A 21409-nucleotide genomic window follows, 5' to 3' on the forward strand; every position below is an offset into this window, starting at 1 on the left:
GGCAAGATAGTAGGTATTTTCAGTGTTGTGGGCAGCTACTCTGCCATCAGAGCACAAAAGCAGCCAGACAGGAAGTCAGTGAAGGGGCCTGACTGGTCCAGTCAAACTCTATTTACAGACCCTGAAATCTGAGTTATGCGTAATTTTTGCATGTCATGAAATGTTCTTCTTTGGATTCTTTTTTTCAACCATTTAAAAATGTAAAGAGCAGGGGTAAGTAGATGCGAACTATAGCATTTGGAGAGGAGAAGCAATGAGCTCCTGCTGGGAACTGTATCTAGTCACTTGTGATGGAACATGATGGAGATAATGTGAGAAAAAGAATGTGTGCGTGTGCCTGTGTGTGCGTGTGTGTGTGTGCGAGAGCGTAAAAGTGGGTCACTTTGCTGTACAGCAGAAATTGACAGAACATTGGAAATCAACTATAAGAAAGTTTTTAGGAGTTCCCGTCATGGCGCAACAGAAACAAATCCAACTAGGAACCATGAGGTTGCGGGTTGGATCCCTGGCCTCGCGCAGTGGGTTAGGGATCCGGCGTTGCTGTGAGCTGTGGTGTAAGTCGCAGGTGCGGCTCAGATCTGGTGTTGCCATGGCTCTGGCGTAGGCCGGCAGCTACAGCTCCTATTAGACCCCTAGCCTCGGAACCTCCATGTGCCACAGGTGTGGCTCTAAAAAGATAAAAGACAAAAAAAAATTTTTTAATTAAAAATTTTTTAATAAAAATGTAAAGACCATTAGGAGTTCCCATCGTGGCGTAGTGGGAATGAATCCACCTAGGAACTTGAGGTCGCTGGTTCGATCCCTGGCCTCATTCAGTGGGTTAAGGTTCTGGTGTTGCTGTGAGCTGTGGTACAGGTTGCAGCACAGCTCGCATCTAATGTGGCTGTGGCTGTGGTACAGGCCAGCAGCTGTAGTTCCGATTGGACCTCTAGCCTGGGAACCTCCATAAGCCACAGGTATGGCCCTAAAAAGCAACAACAACAAAAAAAAGAGGTGGAGACCATTAGCTTTGGGGCCATATAAAAGCAGGGTGCATTTGGCATGTGAGTTTAGAGTTTGCTGATCTCTGGGCCAGACCGGCTGGCCAGGGGCAGAATGATGGAGGGCATTGTTCTTTAAAGTGGGGTCTCAAGAGCACCCCCATCAGAGATGCTTGAGGATACTCCAGCCCTGGACCCCGAGTCAGAATCCCTACCACTTCTCATTGTGTGTCCTGGGGAGCCCTTATGTCTGGAAGCTCCGGTTGCTTGATCCTAGTGCTGGTACCAGGTTAGAAGCCCAAATTTCTGTCTTGAGAATAACAGGGACTAATGTCTAGAAAGGGCTTTGGGTCACCTGGCCACGTGGTACAAAGTAAGGCGTCCAGAATGAGCTCCTAGGTCAGACCAGGTAGTCTGAGTCCTGGGTTATCCTTCACCTGCTTTGTTACCTGCAGCAGGTCACTTAACCTCTCTGTTCTCCAGTTTCCTTTCCATAAAATAAGGATGATAATAGCACGTATCAGTTGGGATTGCTGCATTGCTGCTAGAAAGGTTGTTGTGAAGCACTTGGCCCGTGCTCGCCAAATAGTAATTGTCCATAATTGTTAGTAGCTATTGTGATTTTCTTTTCACCCTGTGTTATCATCCTTCCTGGGGCATAGTCTGAGTTCATGGTGGAGCAAGGTGCCCACCCAGGGCTCTGGCTCCAGCGCAGCCTCTGTCTGGTCTTGGTGTCACTGGGAATGAGCAGTCCCTGGCTGGGCAGCAGCCACATTCACAGACGGGTCAGGTTTCAGGCTCTGGGGTGGGGCCGATTCCGGCTTGGGAATTAAAGCCTTTGCCTGACCCTACAGATGGAACTGGTGAATAGGTTTTGTTCCCTCCCTGAGCTCCAAGAAACAAGAGTAAAGTCCCGGATTTCCGCCCTTCTGGTTTGAGAAAAACAAAAAACAAAAACCCTCAGTGTCTTCTTATTAGCTTGGGGGCCATCACCCCATGAGAAGCAGGGGGATTCAGGACAAGTTAACTCTTTAGCTCCTTACCAAGGAGGTCTCGGTCTAGACTAGCGGTCTCCAGACGTCTGCCTGCCCTTCATGTACCACCTCTAGTTTCATTTTCATAGTGTTTTCCTTTTGTTGGCTCATCTTTTAAAATTTGACCTTATCCTCTGTAGTGATGTCCTGAAATCATGACTTTGATGAGCTAGTTTGTGTTTTTTCCCTTCTACTCTACATTAAAGAGGCAGCTGTAAAAATGTCTTTAGATTGGCCCTGTGAGCCCGCCTCGTGTGACCCCAGGTGGCACGTTTTGGTTCCTCGGATGTAAGTGATCTGAATAGGGTCAGAGCTTAGATCCTGCATCAGAAGATCTGGGTTCAGGGGCCTTGCCTCCACGGACGCCAGTAACTTGGCACTAGACAGAGCACTGAAAAATGCCAGGGAGACCAGACAGCTGCGCAGGTCCCATGGGGAGGAACTGGGCTTTGCTTCTGATGGGGGAGGTAGAGAAGGGAAGGAAGGAGCCAAGGGAGGAGGAGCTGGCCAGGCCAAGTAGGCTGAAACCAGACAGAGGCGTTCCCCCTGTTCGAATGGAACTTGTTTGCATTGATGCAGGATTAAACCCTTGGTACAGTTAAATTCATGTATCAACTTGGCCAGGCCATGGTACCCAGATATTTAGCCAAACATTATTCTAGGGAGTTCCCATTGTGGCTCAGCAGGTTAAGAACCCAACTAGTATCCATGAGGATCCAGGTACAATCCCTGGCCTTGCTCAGTGGGTTAAAGATCAGGCATTGCTGCAAGCTACGGCATAGGTCACAGATGCAGCTTGGATCCCGCATTGCTGTGGTTGTGGCCTAGGCCAGCAGCTGCAGCTCCAATTCAACACCCTGCCTGGGAACTTCCATGTGTCACGGTTTGGTCCTAAAAAAGACCAAAAAAGCCCCATTATTCTAGATGTTTCTGTGAAGGTTATTTTTTTTAGATGAAATTAACATTTAAGTCAGACTTTGAGAAAAGCAGATTTCCCTCCATAGTGTGGGTGGGCCTTGTCCAATCAGTTGAAGGTCTCACTAGAAGAAAGATGGGCCTCCCCAGAAGAGGGAATTCTGCTGGTTCAAACCACCTTTGGACTTGAGCTGCATCTGTTCTCTGGATCTTCAGCCTGCCAGCCTATCTTGCAGACTTTAAACTTGCCAAGCCTCCACGATGGCATGAGCAATCTCTTAAATGTCCCAGTAGACAGACAGACAGATAGATAGGTTTTTTTAAAAAAAAGGAAAGTGGAGTTCCCTTTATGGTGCAGCAGAAACAAATCCAACTAGGAACCATGAGGTTGTGGGTTTGATCCCCGGCCTCACTCAGTGGGTTAAGGATCCGGCATTGCCGGAAGCTGTGGTATACGTCGCAGACCGGCATGGATCTGGTGTTGCTGTGGCTGTGGCGTAGGCCTGCAGCTGTAGCTCCAATTTGACCCCTAGCCTGGGAACCTCCATATGTGGCCCTAAAAATAGTAAATAAATAAATAAAAATTTAAAAAAAGAAATGTCTTATACACCTTGACCACCATCCACTTCAAGCCTCTGCTTTCACAGCCTTGCTCCTTCTTCCCAGGATAGTTTTTTAAAGCCCTCCTTCATCTAACTTTCTTCATATGGGTACTGTCGTTTGTTATAGCAGCTTTAAAATTATGGGTTGCAGAAGCTAGCCTTCTGTAAGATATTTTGGAGTTCGTCTTGTGGCCTGTGGTTACCAAATGGTAGAGGAGAGGCAGCCAGGGTTTTGAGGAAGGGTGGCTCAGCAACTTAGGAAACTGATGGAACTTTCCATGCTAGGTCTGGAAAGAGCAGTTCATTGGGAAAGTAGCCTTCAGGGCAGTTTGCTGGCCAGGAGAGAAAAAAAAAAAAAAAAAAAAAAAGGACTTCTGCATATATGTGATTTAAAAATCTATTTCCTGGGAATGCTTGAAATTTTCAGTGTCTTGGGGGGTTGATGTTTTTGTCTTGGTGCTGGCTGTTGTGCTTGGTGGGACACAAAGCCCCTGAAATGCATCTTGTCATTTCCTGCTCACACAGCCTTGGAAGGTGAGTGCTTTGGTTATCTCTGTTCTGCAGGGAGGAACTAGGGCACAGAGAGGTTAAGGAATTTATTCGGAGTCACACAGCTAATGAATGCTCAGGTCAGGACTTGAAGTGGGCTTTGCCTGTGTCCAGATCCCACTCTCCTAACTTGTCCACCCCATGCTTCCCCTTAGAATTATTTTTTTTTTACATTTTTAAATTATAGTTGATTTACATTGTTGTGCCAGTTACCTTAGAAATAAAAGATACCTGCCGGGTTGCCTTTGGAGTGAAAATGTCTGGGTCCAGGGTCCATCTGGGATGAGTTTGCTCATAAGGGTGCTTTTGTGTATTTCTTCTCCCCCCCCCCGCCGCCCCCCTTTAGGGTATTGGTTTCCTCCTCCCGCTTGTCCCCGCTTAACAGAAAGCACAGGGGAAGGTACGCGCCGCCCTGCCTCTGTTATCAGGAGAGCAAAACCATCCCCAGGAGCCGCTGGGGAAGCGAATTCCTTTTATGCCTCAGAGCTGGGTCACAGGGCCTCTTCTAGCTGCAGGAGAGACTGAACAGCGTGGCCAGCGGAGAGTGTCTTTTCACAGAATCGGCTGGAGTCAGCTCCATGCAGTAGAGTTGGTACACATCTAACATGTTCAGGGTGAATTAACACAAACACCGTATCCAACGTGGGCAGGTGGGTGTGTTCCCACAGCGCGTGCCGCATGGACAGCACGCTGGCCTTGTCCCAAGGGCGTCGATGGGAAGGGTGAGGTCACGTCCAGTGCGGAGCGGTCCCAGGAACTGAGGATGGTAGCGCGCAGGTCCCATTAGGGAGGGACGTGATCCTTTTTGAAATTATTCCTAGGCCTGCTGAGTGGAAGAAAGGTTGGGATTTCTACCTAACCTCTCCTAGGGAGCCAAGAGGACCCAAGAGCGGGAGTGTTTCACTTAAAGTGCTCTGAGGGTTTATTGTCCTGGGGAATATGGCCTCATCCTTCATTCAGTCATTCATCAAACACGTACAGCAGGTTTTTCACAGGCCCGGTCCTGTTTGTCTGGTGTAGAGCATTCGATGACTCATGAGCTGTAATCTCCACCCTTGAGCTCGCAGCCTAATGGGAGAGACAAAGAAACAAAAGAAGTAAATACTACAGAATTATTTTATCACTGAATAGAGCTTATAGCTGTGGTCCATGCCAAATGCTGTTGGCCCAGCCTGTGGAGGGGAAGGCCTCCGGGGGTCAGGGCAGACCCCGCAGGGAGTGGGAAGCTGGAAGAAGGCCGGGTCTCCACACCCCATTCTGCCTCCAGGCTTCGGGGTGCAATGGCTGCAAGACAGATAGGAGACCTGCCCGGGCACTGGGCTCCCCTGGCAAGAAGTTGAAGCTGGACAGTGTCGGGGTTGCTTGGACAGCTCAGCAGGGTCTTTCCCGTGCTCTCTTTCAACGTCCTGAGCACGTAGGCTTTGTGTCCTGAGCATATGGCCCCCCGGCCCAACCTCCAGGCACTTTTTCTCCCATGCTGGTGCCCAGAAGAGAAACAGGAAGGAGCCTGGAATAAGGCTCTCCCCTCCCCTCCCCTCCTCAGCCCCGCAGACACCCCATGCACCCCGGGGATCAGGGCTGGGTGCTGGCCCATGGGGGTGAGATGTCTGCTTTGGTGGGGGCAGGGAGGAGTGGCTGGGGGGGGTCTATGCCTGATTCCCTCTGTCCAGCTTCCAGGATTGGTCTGCCGAGCTCTCGGCATCGTTTCCCTCCTCCTCCTCCTCCTCCTCCTCCTCCTCCTCCTCCTCCTCCGGCCCCCCCACTCCCTCCTGGACCCCAGCCTCCTGCAGGCTCCTCCGTCTTCCAGGTCTCACCCTGCCTCTTCTCCCTCCCTGATTTCCCTTCTCCCCAGTCCTTTAGACGGACCCTCAAGGCCGTCTTCTCTCCTCCCCTACGCGCCATCCTCAGTTTCTCATCCTTGATTCATCTGTTCAGCGCGTGCTCCTCCTCCACCAGAACGTCCCTCCCCGGCCTTCCTCAGCCTGGCCGCTCTGTGCGCAGCTCAGACGGCACCTCCTCGTTGTTGAAGCCTTCCCGGGCCCTGCAGGTGCCGACCCTTCCTCCGGCGCCCCCAGCACCCTGGACTGACCTCAGTCCCGGCACTTGTCATTTTGCACTGAACACGTCTGTCCAGCTGTTCGCACTGTCCCTGTCCCCAGGGACAGGGACTCTGTTCTTCTTCTTTGCCTCTCCAGCGCCTGGCACCTGGCACAGGCTCCTCAAACAGCAGCTGCTCAGAGCGTGTCGTGGGAGGGAGACTAGATGGGCAGGAAGAGGGCATCTGGCAGGCAGTTGCGGGGGCAGATGGGATAAAGGGGCGCCGGGCAAGGGCTGGAGGCAGGTGGTGGGTTGGGAGGGGAGGGGAGGGGCACGGAGGGGTGCGCGCTGCTCACAGCAGATTCCAAACATCCTATCATTTCATTCATAAGTACTTCAGCGCATCTCAAAAGGTACAGAATAGGACTCTTACTTAAAAACAAGCCATAAGCACCATAGCCTTATACATTTTTAAAAAATTTTTTTTGAAAATTTTGTTTTTTGAAGCCTGAGCAGTAAAAAAGGAAATCTTCTAGACCAGAAGGACGTCTCCCCAAAGGGTCACCGTGGTTCCTTTGAGTGGTATTAGTTGGTGGCTGTTACACTGCAGAGTTGCATGTGGTCTGAATGAAAGGACCCTTGCGGGGGCACCGGTCGTGGGAAGAGGAGCCTCTGGCTGGAGCTGGCGTGTCATGTCCCTGCTCACTTGGTCATGGTCAGCTACCTGCCATTCTGTCCCTGTCCCCTGGGTCGGTGAGCCCTGCCTGAACGAGGTCATAGTCAGGGTGGAACTAGGGCTGCCGTTGGCCTTCGCCTTAAAGACAGTTCTTTGCGATTTGCAAACCATGCTTCATTGAATCGAGAAAGAAGAAACTGCCAGCTGAGCTCTGACAGGTCGTTTGGAGAAACATCCCAATGTCAGAGGCGCTCAAGAGTGGAAGAGGGAGCGTAGGGTCAGTGAAACACCAGGAATGTTCCCGGGGCAGGGTGGGGACAGGTGCTCAGTGCTGAGTTGGAGCGCTGAGGTGGCCTGGGGCTTCAGCCAGCCCTTCTGTAGATGCTGGACGAACCTCTGCTCCCGTCCCAACCAGAGAATGGGCCCCAGTGAGACAGAAATGTCCCCAGCGCTGAGAGTCCACCCAAGGCAGACGGGGGCAGAGGTCTTGAGAGCACCCGGCCCAGAGCCCCCCCAGGCCAGCTCTGCATCTCCTTTGCCTCCACTTCACGGCGTGGGTGTCGACTGCCCCCACACGCAGTGGGGGCTCTAGGGGGTGACAAGAGAGGAGGTACATGCGGCGTCCTGCCCAGGCTGACATCAGTGAAGGCTGGTCACCTGTCACTGTTGTCCACGGTATTACCACCGCAGTGCACGATGCAGGCTGGCACAGTTGACCCTGTCAGAGGCAGCATTGCAGGGCTGACGCTGGGCTCCCGTGGGCATATCCGAATCTCACCCCCTGGTACTGCCCAGCGCCTGCTTGTTTTTCTCGTGGCATTTTTGCCTTTTGTCAGGTCACTGTGGCCTCCCTGTGGACTGTAGGCGTCCTGAGGGTGGCACCGGGTGGGTTTGTTCTGCCACGTCTCCCGGGGCCTGGAGGACGCGCGTTCAGTGTGTGTGAGAGGCACATAACCTGGTGGTTAAGTACAGACCGGGGAACCAGACCTCTTTGGATTCTGATCTCCACTCTCAGCATACAAGCTGTGTGACCATGGCCAAGCCACTGGCCTCTCTGTGCCCCTCAGTTTATCCATCCTCTGCCCTGGATGTGGTGGGGGTAGCCGAGCTGGTGTGAAGTGCCGAGCCCGTGCTTGGTGCATCTGAGAGCCCAGCAAGTTCGGGGTTGGGGGCGGGGGGGGGGGTCTGGTTGTCAACTGAGAACCGGGCATCCCAGGTGGAAGCCCGGACACAGGAGAGCACAGGCCGCAGAGGAAGGGAGTATACAGCACATCAAGGCCGAGCCAGTGTCCCTCTCCGCCCCTGCTGAGGTCCAGGTCTTGACCCCTGGGTGGTGGGGGGGTCATGGACGACATTGAGACAGGGAACAGTGCTGCTCAGATTCCTGTTGGAAGGGGAGAGTGGGGAAGGGCTGGGCCGGAACCAGAGCTGTCACTGTGATGATGAGGTAGACAGCTCCGAGGTACCCGGAGCAGCCGGAACCCTCAGGACTCGGTGCCCGAACGCAGGGTGGCGGGGAGAAGGCTCTAGGCTGCTCCCCCGGGGGGCCGACCTGGGCAGGAGCTGCTGGGTGTGGCTCACACCCACACCGACCTCGGGTCCCCTGAGCACCTGCAGAAATGGCCTCCTGCAAAGCAGGGCCACCCCCACGGCCAAGGTGGGGGCTCTCCAGGTACTCGGGGTGCCCTGGAGGACGAACGGGCTGCGCCAGGGGCCTGGCTCGGGAGCGTCTCTGGTGGCCACTCATTCCTGTCCTCGGCCCAAGTCACGGTCACGGCGCTTGGCAGTTACCTGTCGCCCTCCCCTCTGGCTGAAAAGCCTCGAGGCCTGTGAGGGAGGCGGGCTCCTCCCGGTTTCGCAGAGGAGGAAACCGAGGCCCCGGCCCGGATCTTGGCCCTGGTCTCCAAGTTCAGATGTGGGGCCAGACTCGTCCCCCCGCCCCCAAAAGCCGTGCCACCACCCTGGCTGTGTCCACACCAGCCCCACACGGAGAGGACAGACTGCAGAGCAGACAGATGGGTGCCTAGAGGCCCCCATCCACCCCCTGCCAGCCCTGGACAACGGCAGGCAGTTTGCAGGGCTTGGCTTCTTCAGGAGGTGGGGACAAGGGCAGAGCCACTGCCACCCAGGGCCTCCGAGGTTACTGCCACCAGCCCAGAGCTCGGGAGGTCAGCCGTCATTCTTTTGGACCTGGGAACCGTTGTCAGTGTTTTTATTCCCCCTTCTTAAAATAGCCAGCTGAGTTCACTTCTGTGGTTAAAACCAAAAACAAAACGCATATCCTCAGATACCCGTGGCTTTAAATTTCTGTTCTTAATTGAGCACGCCTGCCACTGGACATCTTTATGAAGGAAGTCTCTGCCCAGCCTTGCGGTCTACGCCGAGACCTGAGAGGGGTCTGGGCACGCCCTACTTCTCCAGGATCGCTCAGGTGGCTCTCGGGCCTCTCCGGCCTCTTCCCTCCCCCCCCCCACCGCCCCATTTAGACGGACAGAAGCGCCCCCTTCTCCCTCCAAAATACTCCATCCTCTGAATGGCTCTGCCCACGGCTGGCACTGAAAACTAAAGACCTTGCCAGGAGTTCCCATTATGGCTCAGCGGGTTAAGAACCCAACATAGTGTCCATGAGGACACAGATTCGATCCCTGGCCTCGCTCAGTGGGCTAAGGATCCAGCATTGCCATGAGCTGTGGCATAGGTCACAGATGCAGCTCGGATCCCGCATTGCTGTGGCTGTGGTGTAGGCTGGCAGCTGCAGCTCTGCTTCAACCCCTAGCCCAGGAACTTACATATGCCGTGGGCGTAGCCCTAAAAAAAGAAAAGAACAGGGGGAAAGAAAGGAATTTCTGTTGTGGCGCAGCAGAAACAAATCCGACTAGGAACCATGAGGTAGCAGGTTCTATCCCTGGCCTTGGTTAGTGGGTTGAGGATCCGGCATTGCCATGAGCTGTTGTGCAAGTCACAGACGTGGCTTGGATCTGGTGTTGCTGTGGCTCTGGCGTAGGCCAGAGGCAACAGCTCCAATTAGACCCCTAGCCTGAGAACCTTCCTGTGCCACAGGTGTGGCCCTAAAAAGATCAAAAAAAGACCAAAAAAAAAATTAAAAGGAGAAAAAAGACCTTGCCGTCTGTGCTTAGGTTGGCATCAGACTCATGCTCCAGGGGTCCTGCTGCAGCCACCTTGGTCCCTTGGGGTAACTTTCCTCTTACTTATAAATATCCCAGCTGTCTGCCTAATAGCCCACTTGACTTTCCAAAACCATCATAATTCCAGTTCCCTAGTGGCCTAGAGGTTAGGGATCCAGCATTGTCATTGCTGTGGCTCAGGTTCAATCCCTGGTCCAGGAACTTCCACATGCCACGGGCACAGCCAAAAAATAAATAAATAAAAGAACCAAAATGGTCATAATCCTTCTAAATCCTTGCCACTCTCCCCCAGGGGAAGGGAGGTGCCAGTTGTGTTCAGCGGTCACTGGGGGATGTCACAAGGGCATGTGACGGAGGAGTCCCTGAGAAGCCTGCTGGTGGAGCCGGGGGTCCAGGAGGAGGGGGCAGGTGGCCTGCATGGTCAGACGGATCCTTCTGGGAAAGCAGGGCTCCCTGACCCCCGATGGGAGACCAGGCCATCCCTCCCTCACCTCCATGTGACCTCTCCACGCCTTGTGACTTATTGGTCACGTGAGGGTCCGAAGCCAGGGACACAGCTGTGATGGAGGGGCCTGGGTGTGAGGATTAAGCCACCTTTATATAAGCAGCTAACGGTGCTTGGTGTTCCCTAGCGTACAGCTTGGGAGGTTAAGGTATTGCCGTTGCGGAAGGGCCTCTGGGCCCGGCAGCAGGTGGCTAGGGAGCCTTTGAAGGGATTTGGGTGCAGGAGGAACACAGTCCCTCCCAAGCTTCAGAAAGTTGGCTTTGGGTCAGCGTGGAGAAGGGATTGGGGGAGCAAGGCCTGAAGAGCTGACGCCGTGGCTGAGGGACGGCCTGTGCCCAGCGGGGGCAGTGGCAGAGGGCACGGTGGGAAGGGAACAGACAGGCTGGAACATTGGGAGCTGGGGTTGGCAGGACTGGGGGGCCCATTTGAGGCAGTCGGAACCATCCTGACAAACCTTCCGGCCTTCGTGCCAGGGGTGCAGTGTTGGGGGGGGGTTGTCACTGAACCATGACTACCAAAGCAGGCACGGTTCTACATGGTTGAGCAGCCACTGTCCCCCTGCCCCTCCGAAGTAGGGCCAGGCCCCCTGCACTCAGAGGGGCACTTGTCCAGCTCTCTTTGGTTCTTCGTATGTGGTTGAGTGGGTGTGTGTGTCCCCCGGGGTGGGAAGTCTGGCACAGAGAAGCCACACCTGGGACGCAATTGTGGGATGAACGAGTCTGTCTTTCACTCTTTTTTTTTTTTTTTTTTTTTGGTGCTATTTCTTGGGCCGCTCCCGCAGCATATGGAGGTTCCCAGGCTAGGGGTTGAATCGGAGCTGTAGCTGCCAGCCTACGCCAGAGCCACAGCAACGCGGGATCCGAGCCGCGTCTGCAACCTACACCACAGCTCACGGCAACGCCGGATCGTTAACCCACTGAGCAAGGTCAGGGACCGAACCGGCAACCTTATGGTTCCTAGTCGGATTCGTTAACCACTGCGCCACAACGGGAACTCCTGTCTTTCACTCTTTTAAAGGGAGCCCTTCTTCATCCCCTCCCAGGCGTAGCCCAGGGAGCAGAGCAACCCAACCTGCTGCTGGGTCGGTACCTGGATGCCTCAGCTGCCTGGAGTGTGTCCAGCCCTCAGGACCCATGGGGGATCCAGGGTGGAACTGAAGTCAGGCCAGTTTCAAAATCAAGGTCACAGAAGCCACTGTTTTCGGGAGCCGCTGATTGTGCCGACCCATCCCAGGCTCTGCCCTACAGCATGGGCTGGCCAAGGCCCTGCCCAGTCCCGCGGAGTCTGTCCCCTCTGTTCTGGGGGGCCTGGCTCAGAGCTCGGCCCCTCCAGGCGCCACAGGGTGGGGACCATGTCCCTCTGTCCAGAGTGCATCCCAGTGCCTAGAGCAGGCCTGGCACGTCAGTAGCTGTGCGACAGCAAGGGGTCCCTGGCCTCCCTGAGCCTCAGCCAGCCCGTGCACGGGGCAGGGTGTGGACCTGCCCTCGCACCATCGCGTGGAATGATGGGCTCTGTGCACCAGGCCATTGAGGCTCCTGGGACGCGCCCGTGGCCCACAGCGCTGTGCCTGCAGGTGTGCTGAGGCCGCAGGTGTGAGCTCTAAGGACACAACCATGACCAGGGGGAGCTTGGCCAGTGTCCTGAGTCAGGACACCAAGGGTCTCCCTCGTGCACCCTGAACTCTGGCCACGTCCTGTCTCGTCACACAGCCTGAGCGATGGCAAACATGCAGGCCTGTGCCTAACAGACCACAGGGGACAAAATGGTCTCTGCACTCTGCTGGAACTTGTCCTAAAGCCGGGGCTGCGTGAGGATGGATCTAGGAGGTGCGGAGGTCAAGGAGACCGGCCGGAGCAAAGGCTGGGAGGGCACTTTCTGAGCGTCCTGGCACATCCTGTCCCCGTGTTCACCGTTCACCCACCGCCTCTCACACTAGAGTAACGAACAGCAGCCGCCCCAGACCCTGCACCGAGCAGATCTCCAACCAGGGGTCGCTGACTGTGGCCTGGACAGGCCTAGAGGAACCCGTAGCGGACTCCTAGCCTAGAGACCTCGCCGTCAGAATGAGCACAGCCTGAGCCAGGTAGCACGGTCGCCCAGCACCATGAACGCACGGAGTGCCACTGAGCTGCACACTTTAAAGTGGTTACTTTTAGGGAGTTCCTGTTGTGGCTCACTGGTAATGAACACAACTAGTATCCATGAGGGTTTGGGTTCCATCCTTGGCCTCGCTTAGTGGGTTAAGGACGTGGCATTGCTGTAAGCTATGGCACAGGTCGCAGAGGTGGCTTGGCTCCAACATTGCTGCAGCTGTGGCGTAGGCTGGTACTGCGGCTCCAATTCGACCCCTGGCCTTGGAACATCCATATGCTTTGGATGTGGCCCTAAAAAGATAATTGATTTTCACCTCTATTAAAAAAAGAAAAAAGACCCGCCACCACTTACTGAGCACCGTTTTGCACCAAGTACCGTGCAGATGCCTGGTTTGCATCATCAGACTCCCCAGGGCGGTTCTGTAGGGCGGCTGGGTGTCCGTCCACCTGTCTACAGACAAGTTGGCTCAAAGGGGACGGCCAGTGCCAGGCCTCCTGCTGGTAACAGAGTAGGGATTTAAACTACCTCATGTCCTTGGCTTTGGAGGTAACGAATGTCTCCAGGAGATTTGAGAGGAAACTGGTGACAAGTGGGGGCCTCTGGGAGGGGGGAGCTGGGAGGGGGGGAGGCAGGTAGGTTTACTCTCCATTCTATGCCTCTTTGGGAGTTTTGAACCATGTGAATGGTTTCCAAGTCAGAAGATAATTAAAAAGTCAAAAAGGAACATATGTCTGCAAATGTAAAACAAACCCCGTCTCTGTATTGTCGTGTCAAAAACAAGCACTCTGACGGAAGTTCCCTGGGGGCACAGTGGCTTAAGGATCTGGTGTTGCTGCAGCTATGACACAGGTCACAACTGTGGCTCGGGTTCAATCCCTGGCCCAGGAACTTGCACATGCCGTGGGTGCGGCAAAAAACAAAAACAAAAACAAAAAAAAAACCAGGGAGCTCCCTTTGTGGCTCAGTAGGTTCTGAACCTGTCTAGCATCCAAAAGGATGCCGGTTCAATCCCTGGCCTCGTTCAAGGGGTTAAGAATCCGGTGTTGCCATGAGCCGTGGTGTAGGTCTTCGGTAGGTCTTCAGTTCCCATTCTGTCTCGCTGTGGCTGTGGCGTAGGCTGGCAGCTGCAGCTCCACTTCAACCCCTAGCCTGGCAACGTCCACATGCCACAGGTGTGGTCTGAAAAAAAGAAAAAAACAAGCACTCGAAGGCCAGGCCCACTGAACCCCTGTCCCTGCTCGTCCATGTGGCAGACGCAGCTGTGGCTTCCCCCCAGCCTTGCATGGCTGCTGTAAGAAACAAGTGACAAAATGGGAGGATGAAGGTGACACCTTTACACGGTACCCGGCCCATCTCGGGTGCCCAGAAAGCACCCACTGTCCTCCCCACCACCATCCCCGGGTTTGTCCGTCTTGGGCCCCACACACCTGTGTGACTGTGGTTTCTCTTCCTCAGAGAAAGCTACAGATGGCTCCCTGCAGAGCGAGGACTGGGCGCTCAACATGGAGATTTGCGACATCATCAACGAGACCGAGGAGGGGTAAGGACTGGAGGGAGAGGTGGGGACGCAGGCGGGCGGCCACCGCAGCACGCCCGAGACATTGCAGAACCGCCACCCAGTCCGACTGTCTCATTGGATGAGCGAGCGGCCCAGAGATGCCGTGTGTGTGGCCGGCCAGCTGGCCTTGGGGGCTGCTCACCCAGCAGCAGCAGCACCACAACGACTGGCTCTTCCTAGGACGTCCCCAGGGCGGCACCTCTGGGGCAGGGTGCTAGCCCGTCAGGGGCCATGGTCCTTCGCCCTGTGTGTCATCTCCATCCACCCACCCACAAGCGAGTCTCTTTCCAAAAAGCCTTGCCTGCCGCCTTCACTCCTGTTGGGGGGCCCGTGTCAGGGTTCCCACCTCTCTTGACTTGCCCTCGATGGATTTGGCACTAGCAACCTAGCAGATGGCAGGTCAGGTGCCTAGCAGATGGCAGGTCAGGCCAATCAGACACGCACCAGCCTAGAAAGTTGCTGGAGTGCCTGCAGGGCTCTGGGTTCTGGGGAGGCAGAGCCTGGGAGAGGATGCCACCCCTGGCCTCTAGGGGGCGACCTCTCTAACTGAGCAGCACAACCCCCCCACCCCCGGGTCCCTGTGCAGGGGAGATGGAGGACAGGGGAAGTGTCCTGGGTTAGGCAGGTTTCAGCAGGGCTTCTACCAGTAGATATAGAAGTTGGGGCATAAAGGCTTTTAGGCCAAAATAGTCAGGACAACGTGGGTTCCCTGTACCGGGCTGAGGGGCACAGCCTGCCTGGCCCCGCCTCCTGCCGTGACTGCAAAGCCACTTCAGCCCCTCCCTCCACCTTCCCACAGACTCGTTGGCCTCCTGTCATTTCCTCCCCACCCAGGCCCTTATCCAGGCTCCTGCCTCTGCAGAAACCACTTCCCGTGCTGCCCGAGGCTGGCTCCATCCCATTCTTCATGCTCAGCTGCAGAGCCGCCTCTCCCGACCCCCTAACACACCCCTGTACCCATCCGCATGCACACTCACTCTCACTCGCTCTTTCCGTGGGACCTGCGTGTTTCCTTCCCTTAAGTGGGGCTCCCCGGGACATGGCATCCTGGAAGCAGGGCCTCCATGTGTCCCAGCACCCAGCCTGGTGCCAGCACAGTGGTGCCTAATGAGGCCTGAGTGGGAGCAGGGTGGGTAGAGGACTGGAACCCACCCTGGAACCCTGTGCCTACAGCCTGTTGGTGCTGAACCTTCCGTGTGCAGTCAAGCCTGGGGCACAGAAGCAGGCAGATCCCAGGAGAGCTGGCTTCAGGGGGTCTAGAGACAGGTCCAGGGTTCTGCATTTTTAACAAACACGCACGCCTCCCCCCGAAGGGGATTCCGGTGCAAGGTGTCCAGAGAATCTCTGCCAAGAGGATTTGGGCGGGGCAGGAAGTGCCTGATGTGCTTGGAACCTGGATGCGCAGGGAGAGAGTCTGCGAGAGCGACTCCCAATTGGCAGTGCCTCCCGACCTTAGGCAGGCAGCCTCCCCGGTGGATAAGGAGGCTTCCTCCCTCCGTCTATCCTTCCTCTTGTCCTTCCGCCCAGCCCCAAGGATGCCTTCCGAGCAGTGAAGAAGAGAATCGTGGGGAATAAGAACTTCCACGAGGTGATGTTGGCTCTCACGGTGAGTGCCCCACCCCTCCGTCCACGGCGGGACATGCTCCAGCGGAAGCCTCGCCATGCCCCGCAGGACCCCCTGCCACCCTGGGCTCCTCCTCCAGTATTGGGAAAGAAAGATCTGTGGGCAAAGTACTGTCCTGCCTAGAGCTGGCCAACACGGAGTGGCAGGAGAGGCGATGGGGAAAGGTTCTCACCGACCTTCTGGAGTGGGGAGCAGAGACATCGAGGCCCACGTCCCTCCAGGACCCGTCACGGGGCACCTGGGCAGAGGTCCTGATGGGTGACACAGAGCTCAGAGCACTCAGGCCTCGGGGGTGCAGAGAACCTGGCAGGCCAAGCTGGGTAACAATTGCCACTTAGGCCAGTTGGCCCTAAAAAATGAATGTGAAACAGGGTTCCCATTGTGGCTTAGCAGATTAAGAACCTGACTGGTATCCATGAGGAAGCAGGTTCGATCCCTGGCCTCCCTCAGTGGGTTAAGGATCCTGCATTGCCACAAGCTGCGGCATAAGTCACAGACACGGCTCGGATCTGGCGTGGCTGTGGCTGTGGTGTAGGCCAGCAGCTGTAGCTCTGATTCGACCCCTAGCCTGGGAACTTCCGTGTGCTGCAGGTGCAGCCCTTAAAAAAAAGAAGAATGCAAAACAAATATGAGAGGCTGAGGAGAGTCCTTGCCCACAGCAGGCCGGGACAGGCAGGAGCGGGTGGGTTTGGCTGAGGAGTGGGGACAGGCGCTCTGTGTCAGCCTCGCCCACGGCCACACTTACACCTGGATCCATCCACTAACTGAAAATCAAAAGCAGCCCCTGCCAGAAAGTAGGGACAGAGGTGGAAGGGAAGTCGAGTGCCTTTCTCCCGGGCCGCAAGGTCACCATTTGACCCAAAGTTCTCTGGTTTCCACCTGGAGAGCCGCCTCCCCTCTGGACTGTATTCGGCTCAGAGATGGCATCAGGACAGGATCCTGTGGGCATCAGGGGCTGCTCAGCCAGGGCCCTCCAGCCGCACTCTGCCCTCTGCCCACCCCAGCCCCCACCCCGGCCACCAGCCCCCATGTCCGGCCACGTCCCTGCAGACACATAGGTGGCGTGTGAGCATGGGGTCCTTGGCGCCCCCTCCTCCCCTGCCGGGCACTCACGGGCACCGCCCGGCCTTTAGGTCTTGGAAACCTGCGTCAAGAACTGCGGGCACCGCTTCCATGTGCTGGTGGCCAGCCAGGACTTCGTGGAGGGCGTGCTGGTGAGGACCATCCTGCCCAAGAACAACCCGCCCACCATCGTGCACGACAAGGTGCTCAACCTCATCCAGGTGAGCAGGGGCGCCGGGGCGGCCGGGGGGCAGGTGCCCGACCACTGCCGCTGTCTCGTTCGTTCCCGTGTCTCCCTTGGGCGCGTCTTGCTTGTCTGCCGACGGGGCTTCCGAATCAGGGAGGCTTGTCGGCGGAGAGCCTGGCTGGGGGTGGGCGGGAGCTGTCAGGTGATGCTGCCGAAGGACCAGCACTTCTGGGAAGGAGTTTCTGCTCCCCGGGGGTGGGGAGCGGGGATAGGGGGTAGGCAGGCTGGCAGGGCAGCTGGTGAGCGGTGGTTACCGGCCATGTCCCCTTGTCCCCTCTCAGTCCTGGGCTGACGCGTTCCGCAGCTCGCCTGACTTGACAGGTGTGGTGGCCGTCTATGAGGACCTGCGCAGGAAGGGCCTGGAGTTCCCCATGACCGACCTGGACATGCTGTCACCCATCCACACGCCCCAGAGGGTGAGGAGCAGCGGGCAGGGGCGGCGGGTGTCACCCCCAGAAGGCGTTCTGCGGCTGCTTCCTGGCCCCACCTCCCAGCCTCACTCGCTGACCCAGCTTTCTGCCCTCTAGACCGTGTTCAACTCAGAGACACCATCAGGACAGAATTCTGCGGGCACCGACGCCAGTCATCGAGGGGACTCCAGCCAGCACACCGTCCCTCTGCCCACCTCAGCCCTGCTCCCCAGCGACACACCCATAGCGCCCACCCCTGAGCAGGTAAACAGCCACGTGGGGCAGGACGTGGGCCTGGCCCCTCCCCACATGTCAGGGAGGGACCCCCGTCAGTGTGGAGATGCCCCACTGGGCGCGCAGATCATCCTTCCTCTTCGGGAGGTGAGGCTCAGAGAGATGAATTCACTTGCCCAGAGCCACACAGCTCAGCAGAGGCAGAGCTGGGATTCGAGCTCAGGTCTGTCTGACTCCAGGTAGGCTCCGTCGTGCACCTGGGCCCTCCTCCGGGCTGCCCTCCGTGGAGCCCTGCGGGCAGCGCCAGAAGAGGAGGCGCCCCTCGCCGCAGCAGCTCCACACTCTTGCTGTGGTTTGCTCACAGGCTCCCGTAAGATTTCATTCCAACAGAGGTTCTGGCTAGAAACAGTTCTAAAACATCTGAACAAAAGTATTTTCTTTTTTTTTCTTTTTTAATTTTTTGTCTTTTTGCCATTTCTTGGGCCGCTCCCACGGCATATGGAGGTTCCCAGGCTAGGGGTCCAACCGGAGCTGTAGCTGCTGGCCTACGCCAGAGTCACAGCAACGCAGGATCCAAGCCGTGTCTGCAACCTAGACCACAGGTCATGGCAACGCTGGATCCTTAACCCACTGAGCAAGGCCAGGGACCAAACCCGCAACCTCATGGTTCCTAGTCAGATTCGTTAACCACTGCGCTACGACGGGAACTCCCCCAAAAGTATTTTCTTAAACTCTTACCTGACACCAAGACACTCCCCCATGAAGCCCCAAGAAAGTTTGAGGTATCATGGAAGATTCTGGCGCCCAGACAAGGGTGGGTTTTCTTGCCCCGTAAGCAGCACTGAAGGACTGCCGTCCTCACCCAGGCAGCCAGTCCTGCAGCCTCTCCCGCCTGCAGCCGGGGCGAGCGCCCTGCCCACTGGCTGAAAGCACTTGGTGACGAGCCGAAAGTGGGTTGAGGCCCATGCACTCTGGGGATGCCTACTTTGAGGTGTTTCACAAATCACTTCACACCCTGACCTATTTATAGAGAAACCTCTATGCTTTGATATCTTATAACAAGTATAAAATCAGCCCCCAGAGTTACCAGTTACTAGAAAAGCTTTCCTAACTGGACCCATAATGAAAAGTGCGTAAAAATTGTAAAATCTGTGAGTTCCCTAGTGGCCTAGGGGTTAAGGACCTGACACTGGTACTGCTGTGGCACAGGTTTGATCCCTAGCTCAGGAACTTCCGCATGCTGCAGGCACAACCTAAAAAAAAAAATTTTTTTTAAATGTCCCATGATTCAAAACTAATCTTACCTATGATTTGGGCAAGTTTGCCTCGAGTCTACCATCTGTGTGGATTAAGACTCTGATTATGTCTAATGGAAGAAGGTTCTTGCCAAATAAGACTGAGTCATAATTTCAGAGTCCCCTTTTGTCCCCTGGGACATGTCAAGGCTTCCAGGCAGCACTCCGCTGTAATTAGGTCCCATCTGACCTGGACACGCTGGGCTTGTAATCAGACATTTTTCCCCCTCCCTTCTACCAAGAGTGTTCGTTAAACAGGCCAAACATACCAAACGGTTCTCGGCTCTGAAGGGACTGCCAAACCACAGGGGATGGACTAGCAGCGTCTACATGCCGCCCTCTTGTCTGCAAAGGCTGGGTAGTGATATCTGCCTCGTGAGACTGCGGTCAAGGTTAAGAAGCAACACACATTAAGTGCTTGGCCCTGAGTAAGTGGTCAGAATGGCAGCCGCTGTCACAGGTGCCGTGAATTTATATGGTGACGCCGACTCTGAGATCACCGAGGTCACCCAGTTTAAAATGCTGAATCTGAAACCCACAAGATAGCCTGTGATCAGAGCGTTCTTCAGCCAGATCAGGCTTGGGAAACATCCAGCTGATGCCTTCCTGGGACACGCACAGCGCACAGGTGGCCCTTGAGGACGCTAACCACCCCGCAGAGCCCACAGCAGAGACGCCGCTCCAGTGACCTTGCACCACCTCCCCTGAGACCCCGAGACTTGATTTCCAGCCATTCCCCAAGCCGAGACCTGGACCACTTTGGTCACTGAAAACCTGCCCACGTCCCTTCAACAAGTGCTCCATCTGGAGTTCCCGTCGTGGCGCAGTGGTTATCGAATCCGACTAGGAACCATGAGGTTACGGGTTCGATCCCTGGCCTTGCTCAGTGGGTTAAGGATCCGGCGTTTCTGTGAGCTGTGGTGTAGGTTGCAGACGTGGCTCGGATCCCACGTTGCTGTGGCTCTGGCGTAGGCCGGCGACTACAGCTCCGATTCGACCCTTAGCCTGGGAACCTCCATATGCCACGGGAGTGGCCCTAGAAAAGGCAAAAAGACAAAAAAAAAAAAAAAAAAAAAAGTGCTCCATCTGAGCTTCATTCTCAGGGCCGGGGGCAGCCCTGGGACTCCTTGGGAGAGTCTGGGCCATCCAAGCAAACCAGGAGCAAGACAAGAGGGCCTGGAACCTGGGGCCGCCTCCTCTCCCCTCGGGGGAGCAGCCCTCCAGGGCCTCGTTAGGCCGGTGCACCCGGGAGAGGCTGGAGCCCTCCAGCCGCGCTCAGGGCCACATCCACCCGCGGCGTCTTTCTTCCCAGCGGCCGCCGCAGTGCGGAGATGGTCACGGTTGGTAGCACCTCTGTGAGGGGGCTGTGGGGGTGGGAGCAAGCCCACCATGGGCTTCTTGGCGCAGGGCTGTGGCCTGGGAGCCTAGAGGGGGTGCCGGCAGGGCAGGCTGTGGAGCCGGGCTCTGTCCCCTGAGCGGCAGGGGCTCCGGCCGCTGCCTCTCCCAGCAGGGCCCACTGTGTGTTGCAGATCGGGAAGCTGCGCAGCGAGCTGGAGATGGTGAACGGGAACGTCAGGGTGATGTCGGAGATGCTGACGGAGCTGGTCCCCAACCAGGCAGAGCCTGCGGACCTGGAGCTGCTACAGGTGCGTGGCAGCCGCCCCCGGGGCTCGGCCTCCCCGCCCCCCCACTCCCTGCAGGTCCCTGGCTGGCGCTCGGCTTCTTGGTCACACTGGGGGCTGCTAACACCTCGGACGCCTTCAGATTGGACCTCGGGGCTCTGCCACATGGTGATTTGAACAGAATAGCCCCTCTTGCCTCAGTTCCCTCACCTAGAAGTTTGCTTTTTATGGTACTAGTGGACGTGAGAAATAAATGAGAATTAAAGAAGGCTCGGCATGCGAAACACCTCCCTCCCTGTGCCTGGTTCCAAATAGCTCCCAACAGATGGTGTTGAGGAAAAGCCGGGAGGTGAGGTTGCCACCTTTCAGAACACGGAGCTTAGCAGGCAGCTGCGAGTGTTCCGTGTGGGTCTCGGGGAGCCCGGCAGATGGGATCTGCGGGCTGGTGCTCCCGTGTGTCACGTCATGTCCCCACTGCCCTTCCCTGGCACGGGGGAGCTGGAGCAGAAGGGGCTGTAGGTGGGGAAAGGCACCCTCCCCGTGGAGGTCAGTTCGTAGAGACACCAAGAAAGCTGGGTCCCCCTGGGGCCCAGGAGTCCGCTGAGCCCTGAGGTTCGCTTGGTGTGATGGTTGCATTTTGTGTTGTCCCTGCAGGGCCTCACGCTCCCGCCAGGTGCTCAGCTTTCTGACCCTGGGCGCAGCCGAGCTGACCCAGTGTTCCTGTTCTGGGGTCCTTCCCATACAGGGAGAGGTAACACAGAGTTACTCAGAGTTGAGTCAACATAAGCATATGCAGAGCAAACAGCAGGAGCTGGAGTG

At 56.3% G+C, this 21409-nt stretch overlaps 1 protein-coding gene across 6 annotated transcripts in view; it reads left to right on the forward strand.

Annotated features, from left to right (window-relative positions):
- The window catches only part of TOM1 (target of myb1 membrane trafficking protein), a 41411-nt gene that overhangs the window by 5923 nt on the left and 14079 nt on the right, over window positions 1-21409 (forward strand). For all 6 annotated transcript variants that reach the window (XR_002341063.1, XR_002341064.1, XM_021081488.1 and 3 more), the window contains 6 exons: window positions 13994-14078; window positions 15624-15702; window positions 16854-17003; window positions 17311-17445; window positions 17557-17703; window positions 20498-20614. Coding sequence is in view for 4 of the 6 variants with exons in the window: in XM_021081488.1 (XP_020937147.1) it covers window positions 13994-14078; window positions 15624-15702; window positions 16854-17003; window positions 17311-17445; window positions 17557-17703; window positions 20498-20614 (713 nt within the window). In the remaining 2 variants the exon portion in view is untranslated. The remainder of the gene's footprint in view (window positions 1-13993; window positions 14079-15623; window positions 15703-16853; window positions 17004-17310; window positions 17446-17556; window positions 17704-20497; window positions 20615-21409) is intronic.

The sequence above is a fragment of the Sus scrofa genome, unplaced genomic scaffold (assembly GCF_000003025.6).
Source record: "Sus scrofa isolate TJ Tabasco breed Duroc unplaced genomic scaffold, Sscrofa11.1 Contig1878, whole genome shotgun sequence".
In the NCBI taxonomy this organism is placed as follows: domain Eukaryota; kingdom Metazoa; phylum Chordata; class Mammalia; order Artiodactyla; family Suidae; genus Sus; species Sus scrofa.